We start from the raw sequence: 27,809 nt of genomic DNA on the forward strand, positions 1-27,809 counted from the left end.
AAGTGTGTGGGGTGTGTGTGCCTGTGTATGTGTGTATATAAGTGCGTGAGGGGTGTGTGCCTGTGTATGTGTGTATATAAGTGTGTGAGGGGTGTGTGTATATAAGTGTGTGTGGGGTGTGTGTGTATAAAAGTGTGGGGTGTGTGTGTATATAAGTGTGTGAGGGGTGTGTGTCTGTATATAAGTGTGGGTGTGTGTGTATATATATAAGTGTGTGTGGGGTGTGTGTGTATATATAAGTGTGGGTGTGTGTGTGTGTATATAAGTGTGTGTGGGGTGTGTGTGGGGTGTGTGTGTATATAAGTGTGGGTGTGTGTGTGTATATAAGTGTGTGTGGGGTGTGTGTGTATATAAGTGTGTGTGGGGTGTGTGTATATAAGTGTGTGTGGGGTGTGTGTGTGTATATAAGTGTGTGTGGGGTGTGTGTGTGTATATAAGTGTGTGTGGGGTGTGTGTATATAAGTGTGTGTGGGGTGTGTGTGTATATAAGTGTGTGTGGGGTGTGTGTATATAAGTGTGTGTGGGGTGTGTGTATATAATTGTGTGTGGGTGTGTGTGTATATAAGTGTGTGTGGGGTGTGTGTATATAAGTGTGGGTGTGTGTGTATATAAATGTGTGTGTGGTGTGTGTGTATATAAGTGTGTGTGGGGTGTGTGTGTATATAAGTGTGTGTGGGGGGTGTGTGTGTATATAAGTGTGTGTGGGGTGTGTGTGTATATAAGTGTGTGTGGGGTGTGTGTGTGTATATAAGTTTGTGTGGGGTGTGTGTGTGTATATAAGTGTATGTGGGGTGTGTGTATATAAGTGTGTGTGGGGTGTGTGTATATAAGTGTGTGTGGGGTGTGTCTGTATATAAGTGTGTGTGGGGTGTGTGTGTGTATATAAGTGTGTGTGGGGTGTGTGTGTATATAAGTGTGTGTGGGGTGTGTGTGTGTGTATAAGTGTGTGTGGGGTGTGTGTATATAAGTGTGTGTGGGGTGTGTGTATATACGTGTGTGTGGGGTGTGTGTGTGGGGTGTGTGTGTATAAGTGTGTGTGGGGTGTGTGTATATAAGTTTGTGTGGGGTGTGTGTGTATATAAGTGTGGGTGTGTGTGTATATAAGTGTGTGTGGGGTGTGTGTGTGTATATAAGTGTGTGTGGGGTGTGTGTGTATAAGTGTGTGTGGGGTGTGTGTATATAAGTGTGTGTGGGGTGTGTCTGTATATAAGTGTGTGTGGGGTGTGTGTGTGTATATAAGTGTGTGTGGGGTGTGTGTATATAAGTGTGTGTGGGTGTGTGTGTGTATATAAGTGTGTGTGGGGTGTGTGTGTGGGGTGTGTGTATATAAGTGTGTGTGGGATGTGTGTATATAAGTGTGTGTGGGGTGTGTGTGTGGGGTGTGTGTATATAAGTGTGTGTGGGGTGTGTGTGTATAAGTGTGTGGGTGTGTGTGTGTGTATAAGTGTGTGTGGGGTGTGTGTGTGGGGTGTGTGTGTATATCCTACACAGGACACCGTCCTGCCTTTCTGGCTGTTTGGTCTCCCCTTTGTTGAAATGCTCCACAGTGAACCAGCGTTTGATGATCAGGAATAGATGATTTTATCATAAGAAATGTTTAAAATACATTCAAATGGAATTTAGACCTCATCAGTCGTGAATATTACATATTTTTGAAGTCCATGCAGGGGAGTGAATAATTTGCCTAGGTCTAGTTCAGACCAGGGGAGTGCAGTGCTCGTCCACAGGCATGGGAAGGCCAGACAGAAGGCATGTGGCTACAACAGCACTGTGATTGTGGGTAGTGATTATCAAACCACTAGCAACCCTGACAGGAAAGTGTCTTTTATACTCGCTGTTGAATCGCAAGCAGGAGGGTGCAGTGAGTCAAAAAAACGGAGCGTTTCCGTCCAGTTCTCCTGAATCCAGCTACGACGATACAGGCACCAAGTCAGCTTCGCATCAGGTCCCTGCCGTCGTGCGGGATCTTCTCCTCCCTTTATCGTGCGCTGGGAACGAAAAGCAGATGAAGAGTGCCACCTTGTGGTCAGCCCTGCGCACTTCACAGCCCCGCTGTGAGCTGACGAGGTCCGAGCCCTGGGCGCCGTGTTCCTTTTCCCCGAGCCGAGCAGCTCACCGCAAACCCGACATCACAGGTTCAACTCGCAAATACTGGCGGATTGTCGGCGACACCACTGAATGGTAAATAGATTAGGATAACTTTTTTAAGAGCCTTTGCGCTGGCTTATGACCCATCACAGAGAGTATATAATGTATTTTTTCATCCAGCACTGTACGATGCAGAGATCTAACTCTGGCCTAGGGCCGTTACCGTTGACCTGGCTTGAGGGAAGTTAAAGAGACACCTGCTTTGGTAGGTGACACTTCAAGAATAGCTGAAAGGTGGGATAAAGTAATCAGGAATAGCCGTTGGGCTAATCAGGGAAATCATCGCTCTTAAACTCTCTTTAATTGTAATCACATGGCCGGACTACAAAACCCTCTGTAACTGTTGCAATTTGTGGCATCCTGTGTGTGTGTCTCCGTCACCATTTCCCGGAAATGTCCATTTTCGTTGTAATTAAACTTACCTCAAACTGCGCTGTGACTCCTTGCATCCCTACGATGTATTGGCTAAATGCTACAGCAACAGCTGTTCTTCTTTGTGAACTGGGCCCCTACCGTCCGAATATAAGCAGCACAAGTCAGGGGAGCAGAGCAGAGCGCCGGGGGGGTAGTTGTTAGTGTCGCAGGTCGTAGTTTCTCTGAATCGATGCGTGCATTCAAAACCGGTCCGTGTGTGAGAGAGAAGAACCCGGCCGTGCTGCATCAACACGATCCTGCAAAGTCTGAAACAAGCGGGTACAAGCAGTGGACGGAAAACTACTTACATTTGCAGCTTCGGTTGGTTCGTATTCCTGCATAAGCTGTTTCCATCTTAATAATGGACCTTGAAAGTAATATACTAAACAGACCTTCAGAGACTTTTCTGTATTCTCCACTTACTGAAGCAGCAGGTTTGGAATGCAGGTTTCGTTCACATGTTGTAATGCAAAATAATAAAAAAGATCACATGTGTTCCAAGGTGTGTATCGGTTTTCAATAAATTATGTGTGATGCCATGTAAGATATTTAACCTCACCACAGAGTGACAGATCCCCGGTTCGTTTAGCACATCTGTCATTGGGGGGATTATCAATGCAGAAACCTGAAACTGGGGATAGAGCAGCTCAGCGAGAAACAAGAAACAAGAAGCAGAGAGTGATTTTAATAACTTTGTCACCCAGAGGCTGTTTTCCTCTGAATGTGCACTAATGTACATAACAGATTTTTTGTAAGCAGTCTGCCATCCGCACAAACTGACAGCAGATAAGACAGGGGCTTCTGAAGAAAAAAACAGCTCCTATATTGGTGGTTTAATATCATATATCATGTCTTGATACTTTTGCCAACACCTCAAGGCAAAGAGGAGCAGACTCAGCTCAGGTCTCGAAGAAGCAGCAGAAAGCTTCTGCACCAGTGAAGACGTACAGATTCCAGACAGGGCTTGTGACTCATGTCCCTGCACTCAGTGACTTCTGTTCCTCTCTCCAGCTCGGCTCTCGGACAGCCAGCTGAAGTGATCTGTTAAAAGTGGAGTTTAACCAGTTTAACCCTTTGCAGAGACTCCCCAGAGTCCTACTCTTTGTGCTCGAGTCCTGCTCACATCCTGCTCATATCTGCTCACGTCCTGCTCACGTCCTACATGAGTCCTGCTCCACTCCTGCTCACGTCCTGCATGAGTTCTACATGAGTCCTGCTCACGTCCTGCTCACTTCCTGCTCCACTCCTGCTCCACTCCTGCTCATGTCCTGCTCAAGTCCTGCTCAACTCCTGCTCGAGTCCTGCTCAAGTCCTGCTCACGTCCTGCTAACGTCCTCCTCAACTCCTGCTCATGTCCTGCTCAAGTCCTGCTCAACTCCTGCTCACATCCTGCACGAGTCCTGCTTGCATCCTGCTCCACTCCTGCTCAACTCCTGCTCACGTCCTGTTCAACTCCTGCTAAACTCTGCTCAACTCCTGCTCAGGTCCTGTTCAACTCCTGCTAAACTCTGCTCAACTCCTGCTCACATCCTGCTTGAGTCCTGCTCACGTCCTGCTAACGTCCTCCTCAACTCCTGCTCAAGTCCTGCTCAAGTCAGAGCTGGATCCAGATCCAGATCCCGAACCACAACCAGAACCGGAGCAGGATTCACATCCAGAGCCAGAGCCAGATCCAGATCCAGATCCACAACTTGAGTCGGATCCGGTTCCAGATCCAGTTCCAGATCCAGTACCTGAGCCGGTTCCAGATCCAGATCCAGTACCTGAGCCGGTTCCACCCACACACAGAGAGCCGCTCCTGGAGCTGCTGGCTCCCTCTCTCTCCAGCCAGGGGCCGACGGACCACAGTGCCAGGAGCGGGACATATGGCCGAAACGCCACTGCCCGGAAACCCTCGCGGTGTGGGCCCTGCAGACTGGGTCTGGGGGTAGGGGTTCCCCACTGCACCCTGGAGCGCCTGTCGCGCCGCGGAACTGGGCAGAGCCGGGAAACCAGTCCGGAGGAGACAGAGCCAGAACCCAACACTCCACTGGACCGCCAGTTCGTAATCCAATCAGTTCCAAACAGGGATTTATTATTTATTTTTCTCATGTCAACCGCCGTGTAAATCTGGAGAAAAGAACGAGCATGATTACAAATCTGTTAATCCGGGGAATCTCAGACATAAGAGAAACGAGCCAAAAACGTTACCCTCTCACAATGTGCCGTGTGAAAAAACACGAAATATTAATCTCTTTAAATCTTACGTGTGTCTAACAAAAATTGTCACAAATATGTTTTTGCTCCAGGAAAAGGTGTAATTGGTATCCTGAATAAAACAACAACCTGTCGGATTTGATGTAATCGCAGTCTGGTGAACAACAGGCAGGTGAAGAGCACACGCCGGTTTGAAAGGAGCTCGCAGAGAGTTCCCTGGTGACTATATTTACTGTGACACTGGCTCCACGGATCCACAATGGTTTAGTATAGTCCAGTCATTTAAATTCATAATGTTTGATAAACAGTAACATTATATCGCTAAGGTAGACATCGAATAGCGACCTGATCGATCGACCAGTTTGTGGTTTACTGTATCTGCTGTGTACTCTGACGAATTTCACCACAACATCCGGGTAATATTTTAACAGATGTAACTGTGGGGTCACAACAGACCCAGTCGATATCAGCCTGAGGGGTGATGGCTTCAAAGCCGGTATTCTCTTCCGGGATGCAGTCTTGTAAATGTTTATCAGATTATATCGAGATCGAAAACACGGTGACCGCCTTGTGTTTTAAAAAAACTTTATTCTGGAACATAATTTAAAGAATAAAAATACAATTTGTTTATGAGTGAATATTGATGTTAAATTACAAGCTAGCCTGCAACGCCAGCAAAGTGGTATTTGTTCAGTTAATATACTTACAATACATTATGTACGCATATATACGAGAACGACAGGACAGCACCGCATCTGGAAAACTGTAATAACTGTTCTATCATCTCAGGAGCAATCCTCATCCAGCCAAGACGTACGTCAACTCTCCTCTGAGCCTTAAGATAAACTTCCCAGCCGAACTGTTCCGTCCGGTCCAGCTCAGCGCCGGGGAGACCCCAGACTCACTTCAAAAACACAAGGTGTCCCAGCGGCAGAAACCTCTGCGTCTTCAGCGAGGGACCCCTCTGCGTGCTGTCGTTTGCACAAATTCTTGGATTTTACTTAAAACCTGAAAGACTAACGCAGCTAACAGCTCACTTGACATTCTGTCGTGTCACGTCTGCGCAAATAATTAATCTAAGTCACCGGTGTACCAATGTTGTTTCCTCAGCAAGTGTATCAAATGCAGTTAGTTGCACTTTCTTTTCTAGGATCACTGACCACAGTTCATGACCACTTTATTTGTAATGGTTTAACTCATTTCAAAGCAGGGTTTGAACAAACATTTCTTTACCTCCATTCCGTCTCCTGTTGCTCATTTCTCCTAATGCCGGTTATAACTTTGTGTCGATACTCATTATTTAATCATAGCAGTTTTTCTTTTCTTTCCCCGAAAGAAAAAAAAATCAAATCCATCGCATTTATTAAATATCTGAAACATTTGCGTAGCGGTCTTACAACTCACAGTGCCCCACTTTCAGCGAGCAGCGCAGAGGCGACGGCAGGGGGCGCCCCACCCTGCCTTCCGCGCCGCAGGGCTCGGGGCGATCAAGAAGACGATAGAAATGAAGCGCACAGAGATCCCCCTGTGCTCGCCGCTGCGTGTGCGACCTGCGGGAAGCGCCGCCCCCTGCATTCCACTGCCGCCGCGCGCTCGCCGCGATTGTAGTCGGTATTAAACCCCGCGAGCTGCCGCCGCCAGTTACTCTACCATGCGGAGCGCCGCGAGCCGCAGGTCCGCCGCCGCGTGAAGCACGTGAATCACCCGCCGGGCCACCGCGCGTCCTGAAGCCTGCGTCCCCCGCGGACAGGAGGATGTCCCCCAGGTAGGGAGGGGCGCGCTCCCCCCTGACCACCCCCCCCTCCCCCGGTGCGCCGCTGTCGGCTCTCACCTGCCCGGCGCGCGGACTCTCCGGTTGCACGCGGCACCTGCGCGGACGCTCCGCATCCTGGACTCGTGTCGTTTCGAGGCGCCGCAAGACACTGACAGTAAACGTGCTCGCGTGTCCATCGCCGAGAGCCGCGACACGTAAATAACTTGATGATGACTAATCTACTTCAGTGCAGCACTGTTTCTGATTGTGTCTTAACGCTGGGATGTCGCTGTTTCAGAACAGAATAATAAGTGATCAGACTTGTTGTACAATGTGCAAATATGTTGCATTACCGCCGATGCCATGCTGTATGTTCATGAGTACAAACAGTATCTTTACAGTATCTTTAGAATCTGTTTCCACTGATGTGAGTGCAAGCCCTGATCTCTGAGCGGTAGCGCTTGATCAGAGCGTCCCGAGCGCACGGAGGGTCTTCTGACTGCAGACGCAAGCAAGCTGCTGCCTCCCAGTATTTCAAGTTTAGCTGGATACTGGCCAATAAAAACAGAGCCAGTCCGCTGGGAGAAGTTCACACTTGCTCAACAATTCGACTACTGATGTAATTATTGGTGTGTAAATTGTGTTCATCGTCAGGGGGAAACGCTACGAGCGAAAAACATCGCAATTTAACTTCTCTCTGTATCCACTCTCTTTTCAAGACGATTCACAATGCTGAGAGCCTGTTTGTACCTGAGCGTCTTTGTCAGATGCGCTGTTTCCCAAGATGTGGAAGAGACCGTCACCTACACGGTAAGTCTCGCAGGGGCGCGCTCGTGCGTGCGCGGGCGAGCGTGCGCGGGGGGGGGGGGGGGCGAGAAGGCGGGGAGGCGCGCGCAGCCAGCGTCGCACCTGTCCCGCGGTCACCTGGGCGGGAGCCGGCCCACGCGCCAGCCAGGTCCCGCAGGGCGGGCAGTGCGCGTCTCGGGGCTGAGTGAAGGTCTAACACTTTATACCTGAGATGTGTTTAACGAAGCCTAAATAGTCATCCTTAAACTGATGGTGCGAAATGTGAGGCAGAACTTTCTTTTTTCAACGCAGGGGGTTTGTTGTATTTGTAAATCTTTGTTTTAAATCCCGGACTGGACTGTTCCCGGCAGGAATGATCTACTTGAGTTAAGTTTTGTGAAGATGCCCAGAGCCCCAGAGCCCAGAGCCCAGAGCCCAGAGCCCAGAGTCCAGAGTCCAGAGTCCAGAGCCCCAGAACCCAGAGAGAGCCCAGAGTCCAGAGTCCAGAGTCCAGAGTCCAGAGTCCAGAGTCCAGAGCCCAGAGCCCAGAGAGAGCCCAGAGTTCAGAGCCCCAGAGTCCAGAGTCCCAGAGAGAGTCCAGAGTCCAGAGTCTAGAGTCCAGAGTCTAGAGTCCAGAGCCCAGAGTCTAGAGCCCAGAGTCCAGAGCCCAGAGAGAGTCCAGAGTCCAGAGTCCAGAGCCCCAGAGAGAGCCCAGAGCCCCAGAGTCCAGAATCCAGAGCCCCAGAGAGAGTCCAGAGTCCAGAGTCCAGAGTCTAGAGTCCAGAGTCTAGAGCCCAGAGCCCAGAGTCCAGAGTCCAGAGCCCCAGAGAGAGTCCAGAGTCCAGAGTCCAGAGTCCAGAGTCCAGAGCCCAGATAGAGCCCAGAGCCCCAGAGTCCAGAGTCCAGAGCCCCAGAGAGAGTCCAGAGTCCAGAGTCCAGAGTCCAGAGCCCAGAGACAGCCCAGAGCCCCAGAGTCCAGAGTCCAGAGTCCAGAGTCCAGAGCCCAGAGCCCAGAGACAGCCCAGAGCCCCAGAGTCCAGAGTCCAGAGTCCAGAGCCCCAGAGTCCAGAGTCCAGAGCCCCAGAGTCCAGAGCCCCAGAGAGAGCCCAGAGCCCAAAGGTTTGAAATATTGAAAGTCTAAAAGGTTTAGTTCAGGCTTTGTTCCATTTTGAAATCCGGAGTGTTCCGTTTTTGTTTTTCTGTTGCAGCAGCGAAAACCGAAAGAATCGTCTCTTACCTTGTTTACAGGCGGGCTCGGCGTCGTCGCTTGATGCAACAGCATCCAAACCCAGTGCACACCAGGATATCCTCTGCCTTCAGACACCCTGCTGCACTGATCTTAATCCTAAAAAAAACATGAGCTTTCTATGTAATAAAGTTAAGAAGGTTTAAAGCTCCTGCTTGATGCCTTCTGGGCCAGCAAAGTGAACGCTCACTCTCTCCTCTCGCCCACAGCAGTGTACCGACGGCTACGAGTTCGATCCCGTGCGACAGCAGTGCAAAGGTGAGTCACAGAGCCGACAGGCTGACTGCTGCTGCTGCTTCTAGTGTCTCTCTCACACTCGGACTGCAGCTGGGTACTGTGTTTCTTTTAAAGGGGAACTGCAGTCCCAATTTCTCAGACCAGTTATTAAATCTCAGTACCAAAATGATTTCATTGACGGTATCAGAAATCGTTTACACGTTTTGAATTCAGCACAAGATAGTGAACTTTGTGAAAGTACTGTATTTCGCCATGCTGTCGCAAACCCCTCGTCTCGCCACAGGTGAGAGCAAGAGTTTGCGAGAATTATGATGTGAGGCGGCCCTTCCTGCTCACTAGTCCCTGTAATGACTGATGTACTGTGATGTAGAGCGAACAAGTACAGGTTGTGCAGCAGATATTTCCCCACATAAATGTTCCAATGTGATCTGCATGCAGAGTTAACAAGTAAGTAGTATTTGTCTGCAAAACCGTCTCGAAGTCGAGAGCAGTTTTTCTATTGGATTAAAAGAGATGGATTCACAAGCCTGCCTGTTTAAAATGTCAAAGGGCTGCTTCAACTCATCAGAAGTTTTGTTGCCTCATTGTGAATCGCAGAACATAGTGCTTCGCATACCTGGAAACGTCCTCTATGTTGTGATGTAAATTGGACGTTTTACATGCTACTGTGTATTTTACTTTCATTGCAGTTTAATATGCACTCATCCGTGCTGATTCTTTCTAACCCCGGAATATAAAAATAGGGTTGCAGTTCCCCTTTAAGTTTGACAAAAAGAAACTGTCCAACACTTACAGTACTGGTGTGATTAGATAGAGGGGTTGAGAAAAGGGGTGTGTGGGGTACCCTAGTCAGAGCCCCGTGTTCAGAGCGCTGAGGAGGTTGTCTTCTCTCCTGACCTTGTGGTTCTGAACTCCTTTCGGAGATCCAGTTCAGGTAAACAGTGATAATACAAACTCTGGGAAGGGCTTGTTGAATTTGAATTCTGCTCATTTCCCTCTGCGGTCCACATACGCCCAGGTAGGTTTGTGATCACGGGTTTGCTTTAGTGCAGCATGGTTTCACACACTTCCTGTCCATCCAGACAGCAAAAAATATCGTCGATCCTCACCTCTTTCGGGACAGCCCGTCACTATCGGTCTGATAGCATCACGAAATAAGTTCACCTCCCAGTTCGGCTCTCTGGCTAGTAGTCTGGCTCTTCACTGTCAGAATGGGCTGTCTGGGCTCCTGAGTGGTGCCGCCAGGGTTCGAGCGCAGGCCGGGGCCCAGGCCCTGCTGCTCTGTCTGGGCTGTGTCATTAGCTGACTGGAGATGCACTATGGGCCCGGGACCACTGTGGCATCCTGACGTCAGTGGGTGGCACATGGCTGACCAGTCAGTCCTAACTGTGCCCTGAGCATGCTGGGAATCGCGCGGGGGCGGAGGCTGTGACAGGTGTACGCGCTGGAGGACAGCAAGAAAGGTCCACACCACCCACCCCATGCTGGACTGAGAGTCTAAATAAAACAAGCTGATGAATTACCGCCAATTCCAGATTATGGCAAGGGAAATATCGGGCCTTGCAAAATGCGAAAACGGCTGAGTTTGGCTGTATTTCAGAACGGCTTGGTTTTTAAACCAAGCCCTAAGCCTGAGTGTTTAGTGACACGGCGTCCATCAGCGCCTGGGATCGATCCTCCCTGCTCTCTCAGGACCAGCCTGAGGTCTGTCCTCGGTGCTCAATTTGTTATCTTCCTCACAAGCTGCAAGGGACAGTCCTAGAGTAGCTCCAGAATTCAGCTGTTAGTCCTTCTTCAGATGGTGCCCTTGGAAAGTCTAGACACTTGTGAGAGAGCACTTGCCAGGTCTGAATGACCCCTCGTACACCCCGAGAAGGCGATGTCCGCAGACCGACCGGGCGCCTGTAACCCTCCTCCCCCTGCCCTGTTGCAGACATCGATGAGTGCTCCACGGTGTCGGACGCCTGCAAGGGGGGGATGAAGTGTGTGAACCACTACGGGGGCTACCTGTGCCTCCCCAAGACCGCACAGATCTTCACCGAGCCCCCGCCGCCCGCGCCGACCCCTCACCGGGAGGTCCTGCACAGACACATGCGCTGCGCCCCCGGCTTCGCCCCGGACGAGCAGAACTACTGCAGAGGTGAGGCCTTCACGCCTGCGGGCAGCAGGGCGCGTCACGGCTGCCGCGACGCCTGGGGCGTGGGCGCCCCGCTAAACACGCCCCAGCACGCCCGAGCAGCAGGCCGCATGCTGGCGGGAATCGCAGAGCCACCATCCCATCTTCCAGTCTAGAGTCTGAGCCCAGGGACAGTCGCACACAAGTGATGGCCAGTCATTGGTAGCTAATAGCCAATTGATCCACCGATGTCACCCAGCTGGTGTTGTACTTGGTTCAAAAACATTTCATTTTTCAAAAACTGCAACTTGTTTTTCAAACAGTGTTAATTGTTCTGTTCGGACCATTGTAGAAATGGCTTCGTACATCAGCGCAGGGAGTCATGTGAATGACTTGTTCTTGAACACATTTATACAATCAAGGACACGCATTCTTAGCCTGCATTCGTTTCTGGCTTCTGTGCTGGCGAGCTGTGCTTTAGAGTTCCTGATTTCTCCCTATTCTAGCTGAGCCCATCCTGGTATCTGCTACACAGTACAACAGCCTGGGACTCCTCTGACACACAGATGGCGTAGATAATGTCACCTTCCCGTTGGAATGAGAAGTTTCATGGAGTCAGTTTGAAACACTGTCGCGATTGGCCTGCGATTGCATGAAGGGAAACTCTTCTGTTCCTGGATGGGTGCAGACCTACAGGTTCCTACAGCTTCTAGGCTCAAGTCACGAGTGCTGTAACTGGTGGCTGATGTTTAAGGTTTGGGGGATTGTTTAATGTCAGTGTTTCTCCTCCCTGTTTTTTGGTCCGTCTTAAAAAGAAAGTGAGAGTGGGGCCCCAGGTTACCTGCTCTTGAGTGTGAAGAAGCGTGTGGTTTAATCTTTTCACAGAGGATTTCTGAAGGAAAGCTCTATGTCCCTTAGCCAAGTCATGAAAGCTGTCCACGGTAGTGGTTTTCAGAACTATGGAATGTGAATTGTAAAGCTAGTTCATGAATTTTGCTGCATTCATGAGATGGTCAGTGTTTCTTTCCGTCCTGCTGTAAAGAAACGTTGCACTGCATGAAAGGAAAGAAAAACACCACACTGCCCTCAAAGCTCACCAGGTCTCAGCCACCCTCCAGTCTCCCTAAAGCACATGATGTGTTAACTGTGTCGTTACCCCATGGGCCTGAGACACAGTTAGCAGACTGGCAAGGCCATTCTAAGGTCCAGAGGAGAGCTGAGTTGGGATTAGAGAGCTTGGGAGCTCCTGGCAACCTATCTTAATTCTCTCTCCTCTGCGCGTGCTGGACAGGAAAGGTAACAGCTCTGCAGTTTTAATGGCGAGCCTGAGCCAGGGGGTAGTGTAAATCCAGGAGCTGGTAACAGGTGTGACCTGCCCACACAGTACAGTATTCTGAGAGTGGCCTGTCACATCACAGTGAGTCTGAGGTGGTGCTGCCGGTCTGCCGGGTCCCCTGAGTCAGAAGATCAGCCTTGTGGCCACATGGCTCGGAGGCTCTGTTGGGTTGAGATTCGTCAGAGAGGACAGAGGTCCAGGATCAAACAGCAGGATGGGCTACATCACTGCAACTTTTACCACTCGGAGACAGAGACTGTTCCCCACTCTTCCAGTCACTGGGGTGGTACTGCAGTGCAGGCTGTGTCTCTCTCTGGCTCCTGCCTCTGAGCCTGCGTGAGGGGAGAGCCCACAGGGACAGACAGACAGCAGCTTCAAGGACAGGACCACCGCACACTGTGGGAGCTGGACCTGAAAGTGAGTGTTGTGGAACTTTAAACTCAGAAATTCAACATCTTCAGCATGTCAACATGGCTAAAAAACCCAGCCACCGATTTCAATAGCTGCAGGGTTGTGTGGTGATGTGTAACACTGTTTCTCAGAGGTCTGCTGCTTCGATCACATAGTTCTGAAGCTGTTGTCCCATCTGTGAGATGGCAAGGGACCAAACATGCCACGGGCCTGACCTGATCATGCTGTTCTGCAGCATTTAGTCTTTCGGGCTCTTGGAGCCCAAGGCCCCACTCTGAGGAGCATAAATCATCAGAAATGCATGACCGCTGAGGTACTTGCTCTCTGTGTTTGTAGTAAATATGGAGAAGCATCGTATTTGTGTTGAACCCTGGTGGAGCGTGGCCTTGGTGTGAATGGGTGGTGCCTTCTTTGGCTACCCTGGTGGCTTGCCCTCCTCGGAGAGGGTGAAAAGGGGGGTCCCCCAGGGCCAAACATCCTTCATCTTGATGACGCGTGAGGCAGTTTTGTGGGGAGTGCACCATCGCAGGAGGCTTGTGTAATCTCCCCAGCTGAGGTCACTGGACTCCGACCAGCATCCACCCTGTCCCGTGACTCCTTCTTTATTCCTGAAGCCAGCGCAGATTAGATGATCCCTTTCTCTCAACGGTTACACAACAAGGTCTTGTACAAGGGGCGGGGGGGCTCAGTTATGAGTCACCTTCAGAGCGATCAGTTCTAGCAGCTGCTTTTCCTGGTCGTTTCTGTTCTTGGACATGAGCATCTGTGTTTCGTACCTAGTTTTCTCCTGCCCTTGAGCTCTGCAGCTCATGTCCACCTGAGATCTTGGCTGATCTCGTTCGACATTAGAAATGGATTAATGAATTGGTTTCGCAAAGGGATGTTGGCTGTGGACCAGCTAAAAAGCCCTTTAAAATTGACAGTCAGGAAGAAGAACTGACCGATTGTCAAGCAGAAGGCAGCGCTTCGATAAGAAGGCCAACTGAACGTAATGAGAAAATGCTGCTGAATTGGGGAAGGGACGCATGTTTATGAAATCATTACATTTACTATCAGTAAATATTAAATAGGCAGGCCAAGGTTGTGCTGCTGTTTACATGCTGTGTCTAGGTTCCGCTTGGAAATGAAATATTAAGGCTTTTAAATTCGCCACTTTAGTGAAGCAAATCAATACATTCAACCAATTCCAGTATTTCTTGTTGGCAAGTGAAGACTTAAGATCTCAATGTTATTTCAGGTGTTAGAAGAGAATAAAGGAGCTGGGGAACCCCTGTTTTATTATGAAAGTTCTTCCTGCTGAGCACTAAGGAAAGCACAGGAGACGCCAGACAGTGGCTGAAGTGCTCTTTCCTCCGCCTTAGAAATGTTGCCCGAGTCCAGCCTTCCTCATCTGATTGAGCTGAAGGAATCAGGGGACTGTTGCAGGACTCTGTCTCCCTTCAGATGTCTCAGTCCAAGTCACGCTTCTGTAGCACGAAGTGTTGACCATGCAGCTCACAGTCCACATTCCCCTGCTGCAGGAAATCTGCGCGGCTCCTCTGTCAGATCTGTTGCCACGAGCAGGACTGCAGAGGCTCTCCGGTGACACCTGCTAGCCTGCCAGTCTGCCCAGAGATTCCCGGAGGTTTTTTTTCTTCCTAATGACCTGTCGGGGGGGGGGGGGGGTTATTTCCTCTCCTGAGTGTGGATATATCAGGCCAGCAGCCAGTTGAATAAGCGCTCGTGGTTCTGCAGCTTTCTGAGGTCCTTATTTGCTTTAGAAATGTTCCTGTTGATGTACAAAAATCCTGGCCCCTCTTGTGATTTTGGACTGCGAACACCCTACACTTTTAGATGTTGTCAATGTTAAAGTATACACTTCTGAATAAAATCTTTGTCAATAACAGTGCAGTAAATTAAATGCTGTGCAACTATGCAACATTACTAAGTATAGGTGGGTAGCTGTGTCAGCATGCGTAGGCTGCAAAGGAACAAGTAATAGGTTTATTCCACAGTTTAGAAAGCAGTCTAGGTCAGCACATTTTGTATTTCTGTCTGTACGTCTACATAGGAATTCTCCAACGTCTGATTACAATTTGTTTTGAATACACACTCTATGAATGAGTATATTTACAGTAGGTTTTTGGGCTGTGGTATTTCACTACATTATTTGTGTGTAAAATGTAGTGCAGTAGTTTTCTCCGGGAAGCTCTGTCTGTTGGCCCGTTTAGTAGCGGCTGACAAATCCAGAACACTGTGCTGAAGGCAGCTTGTGCTGCTCTCGTTCCTGTCCTTTGATGCCAAGTTACACTGACTCAGGCTGCTTCCAGTAAGATATTTTTGGCCAGTGTGCAGTTTCCTCTGAAAACATGAACATTAAAAAATGCTTTGAAAAGTTCTAGAGAGCTGTTACAAGGGTTCTCTCTGCACTCTGGTGCTTTCATTGAAAAAACCTCCAGCTTTCCAGTGACATAGATCCACTTTCTTTCCACTGGATTTCTGTCTTCTTTTGTCATTGTTGTGTGATTATTCAAGGGCTTCTCAGTAATGGCCGAAGACCCATTTCTTAGATATCCTGTAATTAAGGCAGTTTTTTCTGTTTCCCATTTCTTTCACACTGATAGTTGACTAGGATATTAATACAAGTTAAATTCACGTGAGAAATGTGCAATAAATCTATGAATTATGAGACTTATTCTAACCTACGTAACTAGCATTAAATGAGTCCTACTTTTGAGTTTCCACCAGAATACAGAGGTCTTCTGAGAAGGTTTCAACATTTCAGTGATTTTAATCAGGTGTGTCAGGCGCTGAACTTTGTTTCATTGCATAAATGTTTCAGTAACGTTGCTTTCCTGAAATATTGCAGTCTCGTCCGCACGCAATGTACAATTGTGAAGCAAAAGATGTGAGTTAAGTAATTTCTTTTCTCAGGTTTCTTTAAGGATGGGACTTTTGTTGATATGAAGCCCAGAAGTCGAGGGTTCTGCTCAGTTTTCTTGATGTTGTGGGTGCTGCTGTGACAGACCCGTTTGGACCCACTCCTAACTAGCAGAAACATCAGACAAAGGGGAACAGCAGTTAAACAGGACACCCAAAAAAATAACCTCTAAAACTTCAAAAACACGGAGACAGCTTGATTTTTCACGAGTCTCCTAGCTCGTGTGCCTGTTGAAGTCTGCCTTTGTTGTGGCCTCATGGCTACCAGCGATAGGACACCAGCAGCCTATTACAGTTTGCTTAAGTCATTAGTTAGTAAAACATGCAGCATGACCCACTCTTTAATTGCTTGCAGATGTTTGCCTTTTCTTTCCAGTCCAGCAGCTTGACGCTCCCTGGGGGATGTGATTTCGTGTTTTTGAAATAGTATTTTATTACCCAATGTTGCGTTTAGAAACTTCGGTTCAAAACAGAACAGCACTCAGAGGACCCTTCCATGCTGACATCATGTTGGAGGCTTCTGTGTTGATATAGATGTAAATTCCCCTTGGAGTCATGACATGACACTCTAACCGCATTTATTATGCTCTGTTTGACTGGATTAAAGACTGCCTGTGCATGACTCACATTTACAGCTGTCACTGGCTGTATTACCTCCTCATGTTGTGTTTAGATAAGTCGTTTTCTTCCTGTTTTTATTCTCCAGTTTTATAGAGTTCTTCTGCTGTGTGTGCAGCAGTGAAGTCCCAGTTCGAAGGTCTGAGAGGACAGCAGGGAAGTAGGACAGGAGTACAGGTACGGTATTAGGAATGACGGGGGATGTGCCATCTGAGTAGTGTGAAACTCCCATCACCTCTTGGCCAGTTTCTCCTGGAAAATGTAGAGCTTGTGATCCAGCATTTAAAACTTATCTGTCAGAGAGCACTGATGCTGCCTCCTTTTCCTTTCATAACACTTCAGGCTAAACCATCCCTTCATCCCTGCATCCCTTCGTACTCTGTCCTGCCGGATGCTGGCACACACGTCTCCAAACTGGTTTTGTTTGCACTGCAGGGCTGTGCTCCACCACGAAACACGACGGAACTGGAGACAGCCCAGAATTCGAAGCCCTCCTTTACCCTACTGCTGCATAAGAGCTGTTGTGCTTTCCTGGTACCTTTAACCCGAACCAGTTAAATATCACACAGCGATGTGTATTATGTCTAAAACAGTATATCTTTCGAGATCTGGTCTTCAGACCGTAACATGCAGTGCTCAGCCGACTCTCCGGTAATCCTCGTCCTGGTCAACATCAGAGATTAATTTTTCAAGTCAAGACGTGTGCATCACTGAGATAAATAGTTCACACAACAATAGATGTTTATCTTCTCACGCAATGCATCCTGTTCCTCACAGCTGTTCCCTGTTGCTGGGCGCACAGCTTGACTGCCAACCTGTTTTTCATATATTTATTGTGATAAAGATGAAAGATTCAGATCACATTTCAGCAGATTGTTTTGCTGTCCAAGAACCTTCACAAGGACAGTATAGTGCTGTCCCTGCAACTCATCGTCCCTCACAGCATTTTAAAGACATTGTTAGAGGACAGGGGAGCAGTTTCCTTAATCAAGATTAATTCATTTACACAGAAATGCACAATCCTGGCACTGTGTGGTTCTGCGCTGTTCTGCTGGAAACTGGATTCTTCCTGATTGCAGTAATGGAAAAACAGTTGGAACCAGGACTTTATTTAAGTATCTCTGAGCTGCAAGGCTGTCGTCAGGCTTTCTTGTGTTAAAGGAGACACTTCTCCACGTCATCGCCATCCTTGGCTTCATCAGTTGGCTTGGACAACACATCAGTCAGTGTTACACTCACCGCAATTCCTTCTGTCAGGCTCGTCAGGGGGGAATCTGCCTCATCACTGAATGAAACACCACCACTCTTCTTGGATGCTGGATGTTCTCTGGTCACAGTCGAGTTTGTCTCTTGACTGTAATTCCCCAAATGGCCCCAGAGCACACAGATCATTTTCATTTTCTTGCAGACAGAGAGCTACAGCCGTTTGGCTAATGAGCGGGTTATTTCTTCCTGGAGCCTCTCGTGTCTGAGAAGATGAATCAGTTGGATGTGATGGACTGGTTTGGTGTCTGTCTTCCAGGACATGGCCTGTGTCTCACAGGGCTGGTTTCCTGGTTTCTCTGCCCTGGTCTGCTGCTTGTTGCTGCTCATTCTCACTGCAGCTTCTCAAGATCATGCCAGTAGCAACCTGGTGATCTTGGTTACTCATATCTTAAACTGTTCCTATGTTTAATTAAAACTCTGTACATATTCTTATTCAGTCCACTTTGACAAGTCTCAAGTCTCAAATGAACTGATTCAGTATCGAACACTCATGACTTGAGCTCAGTATTTTATTATCCCAAAGAACTCTATTTACACAAACATCATAGATGTACCCAATGAGCAACAGATGTAAAACATAAACTTCTACAAGCACAAGAGTGTTCAGCCTTAGTTATTTAGTTATAATAAGGTACTGCAATGTACTAAAACACAACCATACGTGTGTATCTTTATAGTGTTTATATTCCCCTTCTCATTCATCCTGAAGAAGGTTTTGTTTCATTTGGAGTCTATTAGTTTTTCTGCTGCATTTGTGCTTCAATGGGCTTTATTTAGTGCTTAGTTTGCATAAGGGCTAGACATTGACTCAGTCTTCATAAATTCATTATTGCAGAAACCTCATGGTATCAAATACTGCTTACGCGACAGCGCGCTCCTCTGAGAAATCTGGTTCTTATATTCTGCCAGGCAAGGGCGATGGCAGTGCTGAGTACCAAGAGCCAGAGGGGAGGCACACTGTGTGCAGAGATCCGCTGTGTCTCTCAGCCCACACCACATGCAACTTCACAGCCCCATGAAATCATCTCTAAAGTCTGTCACGTCTATCACGTACAATTAACACAGATGACCTTACACATTCAGATGTAGATATTTATTTGAGATTTTCAGAGCCTGGCCAGGTATGTCAACTGCAAACTCGTGTACAGTGACAACCTGGAAACCCATGAATACAGCGGGGGAAGTCCAAGTGCAGTACCTTGCTTTAGAGCACAACAGCAGCATTGCACCTGGAATTTGGACCCACCGACCTCTGGTGCAGATACCCCAGCCATATCTGCTTAAATATCATTTACAAGCTCATGAACTTGGGTGTAGAATTTCTAGGTGACATTTTCAGGAGAGCTGCTACAGCTGATGCTGTTAAGTCTTTTTGAGTGCTGTTTCTCTCTCAGCCGTACATTTTGAATTCAGGCAACATTTGGAAGGCAGCTTGGAGAGAGTCACGTGGGAATATCGTTTCTAAAGAAGATTTAAGCGTTGGAATGCAGTTTTTATACTATTGATTTTTTATTTTTTATTTAATGCTGGCTTCGTCCTTTCTGTAACTGTGATGTCCACTTTTGCCACATTAAGACAAAACAGGAAGCAAGAGCTCATCCCTCACGCAGGCCTGACTCCAAAATTCTGTCTTGATGACACTTAGCATGTGAGGAGTGGAGTCAGGAGTTTTTAATCATTTCTGACGTTTGCTTCTTTAGCACTTATTTCTGAAGCCGTTGGTTTCATATTTGTATTTATGAGTTCAATGAAAGAATGTTAATCAGCACTGACTGGCACAGGTTTGCACACCGTCTGTGAAATGTCAGGGTGAGTGGCAGAGTCACACCTGCTCAGAAGTACCAGAGAAACTGTAGAGTAATCAGTGGTTCTTGAAGTTTGCTAGGTGTTAGGATTAATTGCGGAGAACAAGTTTTCTTTTCTTATGAGGTAAAACCAGAAATTAAAGATGAACCGTGCCTTGAACATGGACAAATAGACAGCTACAGTTGCTTGGTGCCTTTTCTCTTCCTGTTGGAGCTGTTTCCTTAGTGCCTCCGTGCACAGCGCTGATCAAAACACGAAATCTGTGCGCCGATCTTCAGGATCTTCAGCACGAGGATGCCCCTCTGCACACACACAGTCCAGCACAAACCCTCCTTCCTCCGTGTGGCTCTGGTGCCTGATGTCCTCTCTGCTCTTTCCAAAGCCGAACCAACAACAGCTAAAGCAACATTCTTGAAACAAACAGGGCGCAGTCCATTCTGGTGCTCCTGAGTGCAGTAGATAGGAAATGCCTTTTGATCTGATTCTATCAGTGAAGACTCCTTGAAAAGGGAGTTTATAAACATAGCAGTCAGACTGAAAATGTGCAGTTGTTATGGTAGATAGCCCAAACTGGGCATTTTTGCATCTCACAGTTGAGAAATGTTACTTTGTTTTCATTGGTGAAGGAAACAAATGTCCAAAAGCTAAAGATTACTGCACTTCATACTTTGGAATCACCATTGATTCACTTGGTTATTCCCTGTTACTGCAGTACCTGCTATTATAGGAACTTTGTCTGAGTTTGTACGTTTTAATGCTCACAAAGGAGCAAGTCAGAAGTCCCGTTGAAAGTGTTCTGATATGGGGTATCCAGGTTTGTCTCTGAAGTTCCTGATGAGTCAGGGCTAAAATAAGACAGCTGGGACAAGCCTGCTCTTGAGCAGCACTTACCAGGTTTCACATTTTCAGTCCACTGGCCAGTCGAGTCATGAGGCAAGTGACCGGTGGGAGTCCGATGTTGTCGCTCTGTGAATAAGAGGAATGTCCAGGTGTGACACTCGTTCTTTGTGTGGGACAGTTTTGCGTCTCGCCAGCAGTCACAAAACCAACACAAGGACATCGGCCGCTGTCGTCTCTGCCCTTCTGGGGGTGGCTTTTCTCTGGTTGTCGCAGTCCTGCTAGCTCCTCCTCATCCTTTCACTCCTCTCCTGCTGACTCTTTCTTGACACTTACCCTCTTCTCCCTCTTTTGTCCTCCTTTCTGTCTCTGTACCTCTCCTGCTGGACAAGACACCTGCTGGAGATCAGCCGTCCTGGCTGTCAGGTTTAGGACAGAAACTCCTTTATAACATTGAAGGCATCTGCTACATGTGTGATGGGGGGTATTAATTATGTGTGTGAATATTAACTATCCCTTCATCCAGTCACAATGCTCCAGGATATGGAACTGTCTTCTGACTTCTGACTTTTGGTGCATGTACCGTAAAGTAAATAAAGTCAGCTGTTGCATGAAGAACTAATTCATTCATTCATTGCAGTTGCTGCTTTGATTTCCCACCCTAGCTCATAAGAGTGGGAAACATAATATAATGTGAAGCTTAAAACATAACGTATCAGCCCCTGATACGCCAGCGAGAGCCGCACACCCGTCACAATTGTTTCCAAAGCTCCTCCATGCCTCTTTGTAGTCTTTCCCACAAAGTGCCCTGGAGCTCTGCCCAGTGCTGCTCCATGCGGGCATGAGCCGTGAGTAGGTGGCCGCTTGCCTTTCTTTCTCCGTCTGTGGCCCCTGGGGCAGAAACAGACGAGAAACCCCGCTCTCTGCGATCTTTCGGTTACGAGCACGATGGAGCCCAAGAAAGACCTGAGCCAACAGTCATTGTTTCTGGTTTGACCTGATCTCAGTCATGAGCCTCCTGTCAAATCAGAAAGTAGCAGAAATAGTGCCATTTTATGACTCTGGGTCCTTTCGTCTCCAAGGCAGTTAAAGCACACGTTCAGGAGGTCGTGCTTTGGGAAATCCACCAGCCATCAGTGGACTCGACCCACGATCTTGCTTTTTGGAATGTGACTGCGTGTGTGAGTGAGTCGAGGGGCAGTTGAACTGTGGCCCCTGCTAAGATGTAGACGTCTCACATTTGGTTGTGTACCTCTGCACTCTCTGCATTGGAATGAACTAATTTGTAAAAATCCAAAAGAGCATTGATGTCCTTTCCTGGGAATGTTATTAATAAACATCAGCCTGATGCGCTCATACAGCTTGGGCTTCAGGTTTGCTCCTGAAGGGTAATGGAAAGGCTTTTTAAAGTTCACAGTCTTGCAAGAGAGACAACAACATATTTGGAAAAGAGGATTGTGTATTTTAGATCATTTTTACAGAGGACAAGTTTTTCACTGGAATAAATGATATCCCACACCCTCTTTTATCTCAGATGCTATTGGGTGTGTTATTTTTACATCAAACACTTTCCGTAGAAATGTATATGTAGTACAAGTGCTTTTTGAGTCCCTATAGATCTACAGTTTGTTTACGAATGCTACACTGCCCCATTCATTTAAAAAACCCAAAACATCTATCTCTCTTGTGGCGTAAATGAGCCGAAACGATCACTATTCATATTAACATCAAAGGGTTGGCGATGTTCAGTATGGCTGGGGAAGGCATGAGTCTGCTGGGAAAGTTATTGTTCCCAGTCAAGTGTTGGATGTGTGCAGTTTGTGACTTGCAGTGAACCTGAGATAAATATGCTGCCTCCTCCATATTTGTTCTTTGTGTGTCATGTCTTAAAGGATCTTTCTTAATCTACAGCAATGCTGAGGCTCAGAAATCACAATACCACACATCACTGAGATCCACAACCTCGTCTTTTTACCCTAACCAGTAAACACACTTCACACAGAGTTGGGAATTCCCTTTATTTATCGTCCTCTGTTCCACTTATCTCCCAAAAGCTTTGTTTGGGATGAAATGAATCAGGGATTAAAAATCATTGATGTTCAAAGGTATTGGAGGCAACACACAGAACATCATAAAGAATAATAACCTTATTGTGTATTGAATATTGGGAGCTGAGGAGAGAGTCGAGCGCTGTGTATTGAATATTGGGGAGCTGAGGAGCCAGTCGAGGGGTGTGTATTGAATATTGGGGAGCTGAGGAGCCAGTCAAGGGGTGTGTATTGAATATTGTGGAGCTGAGGAGAAAGTCGAGGGGTGTGTATTGAATATTGTGGAGCTGAGGAGAGAGTCGAGGGGTGTGTATTGAATATTGGGGAGCTGAGGAGCCAGTCGAGGGGTGTGTATTGAATATTGTGGAGCTGAGGAGAGAGTCGAGGGGTGTGTATTGAATATTGGGGAGCTGAAGAGCCGGTCGAGGGGTGTGTATTGAATATTGGGGAGCTGAGGAGAGAGTTGAGGGGTGTGTATTGAATATTGGGGAGCTGAGGAGCCAGTCGTGGGGTGTTTATTGAATATTGTGGAGCTGAGGAGCCAGTCGAGGGGTGTGTATTGAATATTGTGGAACTGAGGAGAGAGTCGAGGGGTGTGTATTGAATATTGTGGAGCTGAGGAGAGAGTCGAGGGCTGTGTATTGAATATTGGGGAGCTGAGGAGAGAGTCGAGGGCTGTGTATTGAATATTGTGGAGCTGAGGAGAGAGTCGAGGGGTGTGTATTGAATATTGGGGAACTGAGGAGCCAGACGAGGGGTGTGTATTGAATATTGGGGAGCTGAGGAGCCAGACGAGGGGTGTGTATTGAATATTGGGGAGCTGAGGAGAGAGTCGAGGGGTCTGTATTGAATATTGGGGAGCTGAGGAGAGAGTCGAGGGGTGTGTATTGAATATTGGGGAGCTGAGGAACCAGTCAAAGGGGTGTTTATTAAATATTGGGGAGCTGAGGAGATAGTCGAGGGCTGTGTATTGAGTATCTGGGAGCTGAGGAGAGAGGTGAGGGGTGTGTATTGAATATTGGGGAGCTGAGGAGCCAGTCGAGGGGTGTGTATTGAATATTGGGGAGCTGAGGAGAGAGTCGAGGGGTGTGTATTGAATATTGGGGAACTGAGGAGCCAGACGAGGGGTGTGTATTGAATATTGGGGAGCTGAGGAGCCAGACGAGGGGTGTGTATTGAATATTGGGGAGCTGAGGAGAGAGTCGAGGGGTCTGTATTGAATATTGGGGAGCTGAGGAGAGAGTCGAGGGGTGTGTATTGAATATTGGGGAGCTGAGGAGATAGTCGAGGGCTGTGTATTGAGTATCTGGGAGCTGAGGAGAGAGGTGAGTTTGTGTATTGAATATTGGGGAGCTGAGGAGAGAGTCGAGGGGTCTGTATTGAATATTGGGGAGCTGAGGAGAGAGTCGAGGGTTTTTTTTAAAATATTGCGGAGCTGAGGAGATAGTCGAGGGCTGTGAATTGAGTATCTGGGAGCTGAGGAGAGAGGTGAGGGGTGTGTATTGAATATTGGGGAACTGAGGAGCCAGTTGAGAGGTGTGTACTGAATATTAGGGAACAGAGGAACTAGTTGTGTTGTGTGTATGTAATATTAACTACCACTGTAAGTACCAAACTACTGAATGATTTCATCTTATTAAAGACATAAGAAAGACTGTAAATAAGTGTAATTGCTTAATTGACTACACAGATAGGAACACAAACCAGAAGACACAAGGCCCTCCATCAACTGAGTCTGAGACCCCTGACCTAAATATTAATCTAGTTCTGCACAGATTATAGGAAGGTGCTATACACCTTATTATCGAGAAATAAAAAATGAGGTGAAGTTCAACAGCTGTTTGTGGACAGCTATGTTTTTCAATCTTTTGTAGTTATCAGTGCAGTAGATTTTTCTGAATTGAAAACTGTTTAATAGATTGTGTGATTTGATTATGTGAAGGTCAAAGAACATTTAAATTATAAGCATAACTCCTCTCTTGTGTTTTGTGTTGCTAGTTTTGAATTGGAAGATGTTGGAAGTCTATCCTTTGTTACAATGGGAGGCGGCTGAAATAGTTTGAAGTCTTTCATCAGCACAAAGGTTTTAAAAATTTTCCATTACACAAGCATGGGATGTTAGGTTAAATTTTGAAATGGATACAAAAGTAAATCATACATTCATGAAATTTATTTTGGCATCTTTTTGAATGAATAAGAGTTCAAACAAATAAGGCTATTCCAGGGCTCTCAAGCTCATTTCCTGGACGTCTTCACATTTTTGTTCAACTTTGGGGTCAATTAATCTATTAGCCTTGTTAGTTTTTTAGACCTGTATAAGAATTTTCTTCAGGCGCCCTAAAGTTGATGACTCATAATTTTCACTATATTAACTGGACTCTTACTTTTAATACCTTGGAGTTCTGAAGTTAATTAAACCATTTCACTAATTATGTAAATGGAGGTCAGATGGAACAGATGCCTTCAAGGCACTGAATTTTTGATTGCTCAGTTTCCCTCAATACCAACGTGTGTCCCTGTCAAGAAAATGACTTTACAGAAGAGGTGAGGCTGGTGAGCCAGTCATTCCTAAAGGTGTCAGCTTATACAACACAGACACTCGACACCATGTGTAAAATATTTCCTGTGCTTATGCTCCGCTTGTGGAAATTATGTTAACTTTTCTTTTGCTGATTGTTTTTTTTGGCACAGTTGATTCCGTAGCATCTAGTAACCTAACACATTCATGTAGCCTAAATTCTCAAATATAAAGAGGTTTAAAAATCCTAGAAGGACCTGTTTGTTACACAATGCAGCTCTAGCTCACCAAGAACTGCCAATGGCAGCCCTTCAGGCCTGACTAGCTGTGGTCCGACTTTGCACAACAGTCCTTCGCAGAGAAAATAGTTCAGTTTGTCAACATGAAGTGTAGTTGCAATATTACCCTGGAGAAAAAAGTGAAAGACTGGTGTACATCTTACAAAATCAAGGCAGGATTTCAAGGTTTGAAATGTAAAACCGAGTATAAAATTCCTGAAAAACCAGCACAGGAGAAGAGCAGCAGATTCCGAAGCTCTTCTGTTCCAGGTGCGTTGGTGTTTAATTTCGGGTGTTGCTCATGAGCGGAGCTGGGTCGTGTAAGGCAATGCTGTGTTCCAGTGTAAATTAGCAGAACATCTTCAAAGACATTTATATACGCTGGAACAGAACCAGGAATCTGCTTGTTTACACAAGGGGCTGCGGGAATCATAGCAGGCTGGTACAGTTGGCTCTTCCTGTGGTCTAGTACAGAAATCATCTTTCAGATAAGCAGCCAATTGTGACAGCTCCAGTAACAGGCTTAGAACTTGCCTAACCGTGCTTATTGATCTGTGATATGTAGGCATGTGTTTACACTTGATAAACTTTACAGTGGGTTTTTTTAAAGGCCATTTTGGTCAGCAACATTACTTAATTGTCAGATTTGAGAGCTATTCTGAAAAATAAGACATTATACTTCCCTAACTTTTGCTACAACTTCTAAAGATACAAGGGCAGTAGAGGTGGAAATTTTCCTGCACGCTACAATGTTTTGAATGGCCAGCTCTGGTGGTGTGTGCATGCCTGTGGCATGCCCGCTGGTAGGCCTGATGGCCCTTCAGAAAGCAGTGCGAAGTGTGACAGGGAGGACGCCCGGTCAGACCCAGCCCAGCCCTGCTCATGCCTTGTTTCACAGGGCTCTGCAGCCACGCTGCCCGAGTCCCTCTCGCGCTCAGACACTCGGTTCTGACAGCCTGGCCCATGTGGCGGTGCTGGAATCTCCCAGCGTCACGTTGTCGGCCCCAGACCACGAGCATCTTCGGCTCGGGAGATGCAACTGTCAGACCCTCAAGGTCTCCTGGGTTTCACTGAGCCTGAGCTCTTTGTGAGCAAATTGAGCCAGTTTTACTTTCTTCCTGAGTCTGTGATTTTTAAAAATCAGTGTGGAGATCTGCTAGACTGTACCCGGTGCTGACGATGTGTGGAAATGACACAGCAGTGTCAGCAATGTGAAGCTTGTGAAGACCCAGGCCTTACGCTGAAAAGCGCAGACGTTTATTCACCAATCAGGTCATTTCTCAACTGAATTTCCTACAAATGGTGTTATGAAGGACAAAAACAAAAAGCTCTTGTTCTGAGTGCCCAAGAAAATAAATAAAAAGAAAAATAAGTAAGCATTTGTTGTTTCTATCTCTCTGACATCACGTCACGCACTGCAGCCAGGAGAGTGGAACGCTGGCTCCAGGCAAGATGTTGGATTGTTTAGATAAACGAATGGAACAGAGTGAAGGGTATTCTTCCAATCTATCATCCGCATCTGTCAGATAACATAACAGAAGAATTACAAATTGGGAGCAGCTTTCCTGAGGCGTTCGGGCCATGCGCTGCACAGTGCGGTGAGGTGTGGTTTGGTGAAGTGTGGTGTGGAATTACAGTGTGGAGTGGTGTACTGTGGTGTGGTGGGGTGTGGTGCGGTGAGGTGTGTGGTACACTGTGTTGTGGTGTGGTGCGGTGTGGAGCGGTGTTTTGTGTGTTACACTGTGGTGTACTGGTGGTGTGGTGTGGTGTGTGGTACACTGTGGGGTGGAGTGGTGTGGTGTGTGGTACACTGTGGGGTGGTGTGGTGTGGTGTGTGGTACACTGTGGGGTGGAGTGGTGTGGTCTGTGGTACACTGTGGGGTGGTGTGGTGTGGTGTGTGGTACACTGTGGGGTGGTGTGGTGTGGTGTGTGGTACACTGTGGGGTGGAGTGGTGTGGTGTGATGTGTGGTACACTGTGGGGTGGAGTGGTGTGGTGTGTGGTACACTGTGGGGTGGTGTGGTGTGGTGTGGTACACTGTGGAGTGGTGTGGTGTGGTGTGATGTGTGGTACACTGTGGGGTGGAGTGGTGTGGTGTGTGGTACACTGTGGGGTGGTGTGGTGTGGTGTGGTACACTGTGGAGTGGAGTGGTGTGGTGTGATGTGTGGTACACTGTGGGGTGGAGTGGTGTGGTGTGTGGTACACTGTGGGGTGGTGTGGTGTGGTGTGGTACACTGTGGAGTGGTGTGGTGTGGTGTGTGGTACACTGTGGGGTGGAGTGGTGTGGTGTGGTGTGGTGTGTGGTACACTGTGGGGTGGAGTGGTGTGGTGTGATGTGTGGTACACTGTGGGGTGGTGTGGTGTGGTGTGTGGTACACTGTGGGGTGGTGTGGTGTGGTGTGTGGTACACTGTGGGGTGGTGTGGTGTGTGGTACACTGTGGGGTGGTGTGGTGTGGTGTGTGGTACACTGTGGGGTGGAGTGGTGTGGTGTGTGGTACACTGTGGAGTGGAGTGGTGTGGTGTGTGGTACACTGTGGGGTGGAGTGGTGTGGTGTGTGGTACACTGTGGAGTGGAGTGGTGTGGTCTGTGGTACACTGTGGGGTGGTGTGGTGTGGTGTGTGGTACACTGTGGGGTGGTGTGGTGTGGTGTGTGGTACACTGTGGGGTGGAGTGGTGTGGTGTGTGGTACACTGTGGGGTGGAGTGGTGTGGTGTGGTACACTGTGGGGTGGAGTGGTGTGGTGTGGTACACTGTGGGGTGGAGTGGTGTGGTGTGTGGTACACTGTGGGGTGGTGTGGTGTGTGGTACACTGTGGGGTGGTGTGGTGTGTGGTACACTGTGGGGTGGTGTGGTGTGGTGTGTGGTACACTGTG

At 47.7% G+C, this 27,809-nt stretch overlaps 1 protein-coding gene and 1 long non-coding RNA gene across 9 annotated transcripts in view; one reads left to right on the top strand and one right to left on the bottom strand.

The window, feature by feature from the left end:
• Positions 1-3,231: 3,231 nt before the first annotated feature.
• LOC148645952 (uncharacterized) lies at positions 3,232-6,159 on the bottom strand. Its single transcript, XR_015927969.1, has 2 exons — positions 5,992-6,159; positions 3,232-4,671 (listed from the first exon to the last, which is right to left on the bottom strand). It is a non-coding gene; the product is annotated as an uncharacterized LOC148645952 (long non-coding RNA).
• Positions 6,160-6,365: 206 nt separating this feature from the next.
• Positions 6,366-27,809, top strand: part of efemp1 (EGF-like fibulin extracellular matrix protein 1) — a 54,485-nt gene continuing 33,041 nt past the window's right edge. For 2 of the 8 annotated variants that reach the window (XM_088610407.1, XM_088610404.1), the window contains exons 1-4: positions 6,367-6,523; positions 7,231-7,321; positions 8,753-8,801; positions 10,714-10,920. In XM_088610407.1, the coding sequence (XP_088466533.1) occupies positions 6,513-6,523; positions 7,231-7,321; positions 8,753-8,801; positions 10,714-10,920 (358 nt within the window). In that variant the 5' untranslated portion in view covers positions 6,367-6,512. Of the gene's footprint in view, positions 6,524-6,599; positions 6,727-7,230; positions 7,322-8,752; positions 8,802-10,713; positions 10,921-27,809 lie in introns of those variants that run through there. The other 6 variants (XM_088610399.1, XM_088610406.1, XM_088610402.1 and 3 more) reach the window with 6 other exon arrangements.

This window comes from Lepisosteus platostomus, chromosome 17 (assembly GCF_059453375.1).
Source record: "Lepisosteus platostomus isolate fLepPlt1 chromosome 17, fLepPlt1.hap1, whole genome shotgun sequence".
Classification (NCBI taxonomy): domain Eukaryota; kingdom Metazoa; phylum Chordata; class Actinopteri; order Semionotiformes; family Lepisosteidae; genus Lepisosteus; species Lepisosteus platostomus.